This window comes from Salvelinus namaycush, chromosome 5 (assembly GCF_016432855.1).
Source record: "Salvelinus namaycush isolate Seneca chromosome 5, SaNama_1.0, whole genome shotgun sequence".
Classification (NCBI taxonomy): domain Eukaryota; kingdom Metazoa; phylum Chordata; class Actinopteri; order Salmoniformes; family Salmonidae; genus Salvelinus; species Salvelinus namaycush.
The window spans coordinates 52,324,638-52,334,472 of NC_052311.1; the positions used below are offsets into that span (position 1 = coordinate 52,324,638).

Sequence of the window (9,835 nt, forward strand, 5' to 3'; positions counted from 1 at the left end):
AAGATTATGTCAGCGTTTAGACTATTGATTTGTCAGAGTAACTAAAATAATGATAGAGCAGCTTGGGAGGAAATGAATAGAGTCAATCCATCTAACGCTCTATGTAACATTAGGTGGCTGAGAATTTTAAAAGAATGCGTCAGAGAGATATAAAATGTCTACTGTCTTTTATTCAACATACTCCATACAGACAAATCCATGTAAAGCTCACATATTGTACACACAGAGCACAAGACAATAATTTAACAGCAATGAATAGCATTACTGGACGTCAACTTAGATAGTCCATTGAAACATGTTTTTTTTAAAGAACAGAATTCATTCTTTTCAAGGCATCATTGTAAAAACAAATGATAAATGTTACTGGCAAAATACCAAGTCAATTGTAGGAACGGACAGGTTTTTCAACCAACGAGAAGTCAGTTTCATCCAGGAAGTGCTGTAGCCAGTAGAATCTCAGACAGAGTGAGAACAAAAAGATTATGAAGTTCTCTCTCTCAAACCTGCTCTAAATAGTTGGCCTCCTGATGAAGCCATTTTCTCTTCAAATGCTGCCCTACTGTCCCCATCCTGTCGATTTGTCCATTAGGCATTGAGACATAAGGCTTGAGGTTAAGTGAGTGTGTGAGAATGTGTTTGTAGAGAAGGCTGTGTGTGTGTCGATCCTGTAGCCATATTCTCTGACATGGTATAATCTCTGTTCTAGGTCAGAAACAGAGGGAAAGATTGTCTGTGTGTACAGTATCTGTGTGTCTGTGTTTCCCTGGAGCATTAACAGTGGTAGAGAGTTAGTAAAACATTTTTTTTTTATTATCTTTAATTAACTAGGCAAGTCAGCTAAGAACAAATTCTTATTTTCAATGACGGCCTAGGAACAGTGGGTTAACTGCCTTGTTCAGGTGTAGAACGACAGATTTTTACCTTGTCAGCTCGGGGATTCAATCTTGCAACCTTTCAGTTATTAGTCCAACGCTCTAATCACTAGACTACCTGCTGCTCCGGAAGTATCATGTCCCCATCTTGACTTCTTAGGATCCCTTGGTGCCCCTGATCATGGTCTCCATCATAGCCCACTGCTCCTTAGTGACCTGACGCACACAAAACACAGTTAAAACTAGCACAACCTGACCCACATATCCATAAACTAACATCTGTCATAAAATGTGGCCGATTTCCGCAACCAGCAACAGCTCACTTGCAATCTTGTTACGGAATCAATAGCTAGTCGCATAACAGAACAGAGATTATGCAAAAGGTAGCAATGCTATCAAATTATCATTCTATGTTCATATGATTTTTTAGTGTTAAAGATCCAGTCTTGACAGTGGAACAGGGTTTGCAAAGTTAGTCCCAGCACATACCCTCCTCAGATCATTGAATTCTCCTGCCATGGAGACATACTCTCCACCGTCCATTCGAATGATCTGCAAACAGAAGAGAATGGGCACAACTAAAGAGAAGAACACGGTATATGTGGATGTTGAGTCATCATTTTTCCCTTAGCCATAGTCCATCCCTATACCTGCATCGCCTAATCCTAGTGCACTTTGAATGTCATTTACAGTGAAGGACTTACTGCAATCTACAATTTCCGGATACCCATTCTGCAAGGTAGGCATTCAGCTAACATAGTGATTGGTCTCCACTGCCTGCTTAGCTTATCAAGACAGACACATATTCTCTTACCGCTCCAGACACCCAGCTGGCATAGTCACTGCACAGGTAGGCTGCCAGGTTGGCAATCTCTCCGGGTGTGCCCAGCCTGCCCACGGGTATCCTACCGATCATGGCCTTCTCAAACATGCCCGTGGGATCGAGACGACTGAAGGCCCCCTACACAAAGAGAAGAGGTCACAAAACATAGCTAATTACACATTTACAAGCCAAGATAAGACCAGAAAGGGAAAGACTTAAGACATTTTTATATTTAAAAAAAATATCAACACAGTATATTTGTAAAGTTTCACTCCAGAGTTGTGTCTGTTACCTTGGTTCTGATTGGTCCTGGCTGGATGACATTAAACCTCAAGCCGTACCTCCCCCACTCCGCAGCCAGAGACCTGAGAAACAAACAGTAATTTGTTTACATATACATACAATATACACACACGAAAAAAAAGGAAGAAAAAGACAAAGAACTACCACTACTGCATGTAGTAATAAAGATGGCCTAGTGTAGGCTCAGGGAATCTGTTTAGACTTGGGCATAGGAGTGAGGCACTACATCCTAAATATTCTCATAGGTAGTCACTCATAATGGGGCCTTCAGTCTAAGTCTAATATGATTGGAGGGTAACTAGCTGCACCTAAAAACAAAATACATCTCGACTATTCATACAGAAAAAGCTGGGGCGCCAAAATGTAGATGCCAGGAGTGCTTTAGTCATTCCATGTCATTCTGGGAACATTATAGTGAGAGGCACTGAGGGTGGTGCTTGTTGAATTGATTCATTCCCTCTAGTTTCTTGAAACCCTCCGAACAAAAAACTGTAATGAAAGAATAGGATCTAAAAATAGGCTAGCTCTCCCAAGATGCCGGGTGCAATAAATGAGCAAATTTGGCTGCTGCTCCCTTTACAAAATAGAGGGGTCACTTTTTTGTGAGCGATTTCATATGGTGGGGGGGATCCATTATCAGATAATAGCGCTCATTCACACAGGAAAAAAAGACTGCATGAATGGGCCGACCAGCTATAGGTAACTCTCCAGTATGCCACTACACATGTATGTGACTGACACGCCCCCTTTAAACCCCATATGCTCCTTTGAGACCCCTCTTTCAACGTCACTGGACAACCAGGCATTTTTATGCATGACCCCTAAGCATGATGGGATGTTAATTGCTTAATTACCTCAGGAACCACACCTGGGTGGAACAACCTGCTTTCAATATACTGTATCCCTCATTTACTCAAGTGTTTCCTTTATTTTGGATTCAAGTGTAACCTTAAATGGCATTCCAGCTAGTCTGGAATGCACACACACACTGTTTTACACAAAGACACACACACTGCAGTCACAGGACGTCAAACATATCAAGGTACAAAAGGGACGTGATTGTGAGAGACACGAATAGGTCCCCCATTTATCATTCCCAGTCCCCTGGGTTTATGGGGAAACCTTTCAGTGTCATTAACTCTTTCAATGGAATTGACAGGGACTAATATTGAGTGGGATCTTTCTTTCGGTAAAAGCCCTCAGAGGTTCATTAAGAAGGTGTATTCTTCATTTGATAAGAGCATCCCTGTCTTCACATGAAAGGTGTCGGTCCCATTCAGGATTTTATTGGGTTCTCACACACACTATTGGATTCACACGTGTGTGAACGAACAAGGTACACACACACGCACACACAGCCCATCCGTCTTTATTATTGTCTAAATCCTACTGGAGGGGGATTGGGAGAGAGACACACTTTAATGTTAATTAAATGTTCCTGGACCTTCGTTATGCTAATGACTGCTTCTCTTTAAAAATGCATTAGTGTTCATAAGGCGTTTGATAAGTGAGAGAGCCAAATCTTTTCAAATGAGGCCAGTGTGGATGTCTACGTGTGGTGGGTGCAATAGTGATAGGGGTGAAGGGATGGTTTAGGACAGGGGAACAGGTCCTGATAGGTTTTATTCTAGTGCCTTCTTTGAAATACCTACGTGCACAGAGTTTCCACTCCTGACTTGGCAGCCGCGCTGGGAACCACAAATCCAGAGCCGGTCTCTGCGTATATGGTGGTGATAGCCAGAAACGCAGCACCTACAAACACAATGTACATAAATACCACAAAGAAACAAAAATATGTCCAACTGTAATATATGCACAGTATATGCCCAGCAATATGTGTCATCATGTACATCCCTATAATTTACAACTGATCCCAGTTCAGACCAATTCATCCATCTCTTCATTAGACTGTCATAGGCTGACTTGTTCCTCCAATGAACTGAGAGCAGCGGTTAGTCATTGTACAGTTTTATAGGCTTTTATATCCAGCACACTAAAGATCATAAAACATGGTCGCTGTTGTGGGCCAGATTACACTGCAATATATTTACCGAGTCAGGGTTACTTCTAGATTGATAAAACAAACGACGCTACTACACATACATGGAACATCAAGAAGTCAGAGGGGTAATGGAAGGAGATGCTAGCAGAATAAATAGTTTGTTTGTGAGACTATTTCATCAAAGCCTGGAGCCAAGCTGCCAGGTGAGAAGACAAAGCAACGTTCTTGTACTGCGATAAAAGCACATTTAGATTTATGTAGCCGCTAGAACAGGGAAGGGAAAATTATTATTTTTGGCTCACAAATTGATTTTGACGAACAAATCGATCAAATAAAAAAATGCACGGCCCTCCGTTGAATTTCAAAATCCCAATGTGGCCCTCGAGACAAAAAGATTGCGCACCCCTGCAATAGAATAATCCTAATAGTGTGAAAGAAGAACAGACACCTGGGTATCAATTCAAATATGCTTTCTTGCACTGTTGGAAGAATGGCTGTTTTGGAAAAACATCAGTTCAGATTGAATAGTGCCCCTAGTGTGATGGCATGTCTTTGTACTTCAAGGTAATTGCTTAATTGTGATTTGCCTAATTGCAGTGTTGAGGGCAGATGGAAAAGCCACAGTAATCAGAGAAGGGCTGGGATATTCACATGAATACTAAAGCTTATCCACACACACACGCGCACGCAGACACACACATATTATAAATATGGCACAACATCGCATGAGAGGCTTCACCTATCCTCCCATTTACGTATCCTTTCCTCTTTGACCAGAGACAGCAGAGAAAGGAGAGAAGAAAAAAAAGAGGACGAGAAGGAATGAGAGGGTGCATGCACGCAAAGCCAAGAGGAGCCTAGGGCAAAAGGGCAGTGGACAAGGGGAGGGACGCTGGACTATGACCAACTGAATGGAAAAGTGCTCAAGCATTTCATATTGAGGCTCAATCACTGTCAATATTACACACTTAAATAGAAAACAGAGAGACATGGTACACCTGCCTCCACACCAATGTTCTGGGTTGATCCTCACTTGTTATACTACTAAGGATCAAATGTCCAGGAGTTGTAGGCAAATGGTGAATCTTTACTACCCCCTGGTGGCAGCACTACACAATACATTACAACACAAATAAATGGAGAGGGAAAGCTGATCCTAGAACTTTGCTTATGGGCTCCATCAGATTGCTCTGGTGTTTACCCTTCTCGGCCAGTATCAGCCTTTTGCCCAGTTCCAGGGTGACGAAGGCCGTGCCATTCAGGACGATGTCTGTGATGGTCCTCCATGCGTTGGCAGACAGCTTCTCTGACGGGGAGATGAAGTTCCCTGCAGCATTGTTGATCACCACCTAGAGGAACGAGAGAGGAGGATGATATTTACCAAGCAATTGGAGTATTATTATTATCTAGAACAGCGAAGCATACCACTTTTCAGACAAAACGTCCTTGATCTGTACCTACGTACATCAGGGAGACCAGCAACCTCTACCAGTTGGTCCACAGCAGCTTCAATTGACTTGGGGTCTCTAACATCACACTGCACAGCGTGGACCTGCAGATAGAGTCTTGAAGTATCAAACACAACTTAAAGCAGAGTTCATACTGATTTATCAGTATCTAGAACTCTTGGATAATGAATGCATTCAATGTGGGTAACTGATCAGTAGTAGTACCTTATTTCCTGTCTGAGCTGTAATTTCCTCTGCAGTCTTTTTCAAAACATCCAGTTTTCTAGAAATTACAACAGAAATGTGTCACTTTCTAATTTGTGAGTGCAAGGCAGCAGCAGTAGTATTGGGATTTATAGCCCGACTGACTACCAAGTTTCCACTTACCTGCTAGCGATGACACACTCTGCCCCTAGTGCTGACAGTGTTGTGGTCATGCCTTTTCCCAACCCCGTTCCTCCTCCTGTGATAAAGGCCACTTTGCCTTTGTAAGTCCCAGGGAGCAGCATTGATCCCTCATTTGCAGGAAAGAATTTAGCCTGGGGGGGTCCAGTCTCACTCAATGCCCTGGTCCCACTGCTGAACAACTGTTTAAGGAGAGTAAATGGGATAACACAAAAAAAACTAATATTAATGAACCAGCTGAAAAGGGATGTTGCGAGTCACAGATTTTGATTTATTAGGATCCCCATTAGCCAACGCCAATGGTGACAGCTAGTCTTACTTTGGCCCGACACATAAAGAAAAAGACATTACAGACAACAAAAAAGACTTGGGAAAAAAACAACAACATGTATGTGTGTATCTATCAGTTACACATACATGTCAGTAAATACACACAAGTACTGTTAGGTCACACAGGGAGAGGCGTTGTGCCATGAGGTGCTGCTTTTTCTGGGGGTTTTAAAAACCAGGCTTGCTGTTCTCTTGCGCTATATAAGAACTTGTGCTATATTTGAACTTGCAAATCTACAAGTAGCATGGAGGCCATTGAATTAAAAACTAGTTGTCTTTCCTGTCAAACAAATGCATTAGTAAGAGCAATTATTTATATTGATAAACACCACTTATGCACTGCACTCTACTCCTCCAACAGCGCGGGTGCTCACATTCCCAGTGGAGAGGGGACTGGGTGAAAGGTTGAGATGCTTACATGTCTGGCTGTGAGAACACACAGCAAGCTGCCTACACAGGTTTAGTATGTGCTTTTGCATGAACATCACAAAAGTGGTCATATCGTCAACTGTCCCTACACTTCTCAGCAATTTATCTGTAGCAGAACACTGGAACAAAAGCTAGCTATGCCAGAAATATTGCAGAATGCACTCATGTCTGTCAACATCGGAAATAATGCTTAAGCTGTTGCACAGCTTTCCCATAGAAGCACACCTAACAGTTAGCTAGCCAACTAACAACAACCTGCTGCTAAACTAGCAGTTAGCTAGCTAACTTACACAACACATTAGAGTTTTTAATAAGATTTGGTAGTTATTGCATTCATCTCGGTGGCAATGTTTACCCGTCTGTAGACAAGACTCTTCAACGGCAAGGTTAAATCAGTTTTAAATATTGATGACACCCGACACAGTAAAGTGGACGCCATGTTTTCAAAATTTGATTTGACTTTTGCCCTGATTTCCGTAAATTAAAGAAGGGGAGGGGGTTATTGAATAGAAGGTAGGTTGTTCCATGATCTTAGTCAGACGGTCGTGGGTCATTTTACGTATTTTTAACACTTTTTCTTTCGAGGTCAGTGCAATATCCCTCTTATTTTTCATTCACGTATTCAAGTTGATGTTGTCGTCATTAAAGAAACCATTAAATATTTTATATTTCATATAATCACCCTATTTCCGCATGTCAATGGTAAGGTCCATGATATGATGACGATCTGTTACCGTAAACCTTGCGTGACAGTTTTTTAACCAACGTTTGCCCATCTTTTTAAAGTTGACCAATTATAAGAATGACTATATCTTAAAATAAATAAATACATGTTGTAAAAATATTGAAATATATATTTTTCTCTAAGAAATTCGATCACATGAGCAAATGTTATAATTACATGGCGCTTGTTATGTGTATATTACTGTAGCTCAACCAACCATAATGCATGTGGTACGGTTAATGTGTAAACGAAGAGGCTAGCTCTTCTGTATCAAAATAAAACACATAAATTGGTTGCTGCAACGTTATTTCGATGGCAACAGTAGAACCCAAACTCATCCTTTTATTTAGTGGGAAACGCAAATCTGGAAAAGATTACGTGACGGATTTGATTCACAAAAGGTACTATTGACATACTGTTCACCAACCTATCAAAGCTATTATCGCTGAATTGAATACTCTATCAAATGTTTTATTAGTTTAACAATGTGGTTCATGTATAATTTGTATCAGACTAGGTCCAGATGTATGCTGTATCTTGCGTCTCTCGGGTCCTCTTAAACAGCAATACGCACAGGTTGGTACTTGTGTACAGTTGTGCTACATCATTATGGCCGATCCTCGGTGTGCAGGCTTGTGTTCCAGCTAATTCAACACCTAATTCAGATAATCAAGGACCTTACCTTGATGAGGTTAATCGATCAGACATTAAGTGCTGAGCAGGAACAAAAGCCTGCATGCCCAGCTGGTCTACAATACACACTACGAGTGAATGGAGGAACACTACCACTACCGACTCCTTATATTACCCACTATGCCTACAGGACCATGGATTGGATTTTGAGGAGCTGTTGGGAGCAGGTGAGTACAAGGAGAAGTACCGTGCTGACATGATCCAGTGGGGTGAGAAGCAGAGGGAGAAGGACCCAGGGTTCTTCTGTCGTGTGTCCATCAAGGTAGCCCAGCAGCCTATCTGGGTAAGATAACAAAATTCTCAATTGATCCACTGTTATGGGGAAACACACAACAAGCCAAGTCCCACCACATACGATTTATGTCAAGCGCAAGTCTTTGAGTCAGGTCTTACTTGCTATTAGAAACTGACCATCTGCATATTCAGAGTTGGTGAACCTGACCAAAAAACTTTCCCAGGCCCTGCCTGATGAGCAGTTGAAGCATCATGTATTGTCCTCTACCATTATACCTTCTCTAATCTCTATTGTGCCCCAGATTGTGAGTGACACGCGGCGTCTGTCAGACCTGCAGTGGTTCTGGAGGGAGTATCCTAGTCAGTCTCGCTGTGTTCGGGTGGAGGCCTCAGAAGAGACACGGCGGGAGGGGCTGGGAGTTCACAACAGGTGCAATACCTACACTGATAGCATTAGTGGTATAATAATGTTCTTCACTTTCGGAGAAATACAATACCTCGTCAACGACAATCAATTGAACACCACAACCTCTCTCTCTGCAGGAATAGATGATGCAGAGTCTGAATGTGGGCTCGACCAAGGAGTGGATTTTGATTGGATAATCAAAAATGAGGGTGATGGATCACAACTGGAGGAGCAGCTTGCTACTGGGCTGCTCTCAATTGCCAAAGAAAAGGTGAAAGAGGACTGGCGTGGAGGAGACATTACACAGCTGTAGGAACTTGCTGAAAGCTCTTGTTGGAAAGTGTAGTTGGGTATACATTACACTATTTTCTGTGAAAATCCTAGAACACCTTTGATACACAGGAGCAGCAGAAAGTGAATATGTAGTATTTATTTCTCTACGGTGTTCTGTACTATCAACTACGTAGCATGGCAAGAATACTAAAATCTGATCAAACGTGTACGGTGTGCATATTGGCACTGACCGATATGTGAATATACATGGATCACACACACAGGTAACTGCCAAAATAAAATAAACACGTGAGAAAAATGAAGGAAACAAAGTATATTGAAAGCTGGTGCTTCCACATAGGTATGGGTCATGAGTTAAGCAATTAAAACATCCCATCATGCTTAGGGTGATGTATAGAAATTATTTTGGCTAACAAAGCTAGAAGAGATGTGACTGTCACATTCACCCAATAAAGTTCACCACTGGAATAGATGCCACGGTGCATTGAAGCTTTTCTGGTGGCACAATGCCCTATTAAGACACTTTGGGGTTTCCTTTATTTTGGCATTTTCCTGTACTTAGTGATGTCAACACAGGAGGCAAATTTCACCAAGACCCAATGTACAGATTAAGTCAACATCTGCAGTTGTATAAAAGTGTCAAATAGTGCCATGTGTCATTTTGGTTTTTATAGTCTTAGATTGTAAAATAGTTAAACTAGGCTACTAGAAAGTAGTTTTAATTGTAAATAGCTAGACGATAACTGGAAACCCGGAACGTGCACATACGCTGACCCATGGTAAAATTAGCGCAATACTGCATTACACACCCATTCAACATAATTAAAATGTACTAGACATGATCAATGTTCTAATAGCAGGGTAAGTGTTAG

General features: G+C 41.7%; 1 protein-coding gene and 1 pseudogene across 1 annotated transcript; one reads left to right on the forward strand and one right to left on the reverse strand.

The window, feature by feature from the left end:
- Positions 1 to 150: 150 nt before the first annotated feature.
- Positions 151 to 7,071, reverse strand: decr1 (2,4-dienoyl CoA reductase 1, mitochondrial). Its single transcript, XM_038994437.1, has 10 exons — positions 6,968 to 7,071; positions 5,836 to 6,035; positions 5,674 to 5,731; positions 5,466 to 5,552; positions 5,202 to 5,349; positions 3,651 to 3,750; positions 1,988 to 2,060; positions 1,687 to 1,833; positions 1,362 to 1,424; positions 151 to 1,088 (listed from the first exon to the last, which is right to left on the reverse strand). Exons 1-10 carry the CDS (start codon positions 7,049 to 7,051, stop codon positions 1,029 to 1,031), a joined length of 1,020 nt encoding a protein of 339 aa, XP_038850365.1. The 5' UTR covers positions 7,052 to 7,071; the 3' UTR covers positions 151 to 1,028.
- Positions 7,072 to 7,551: 480 nt separating this feature from the next.
- Positions 7,552 to 9,612, forward strand: LOC120048460 (annotated as a pseudogene).
- Positions 9,613 to 9,835: the final 223 nt, after the last annotated feature.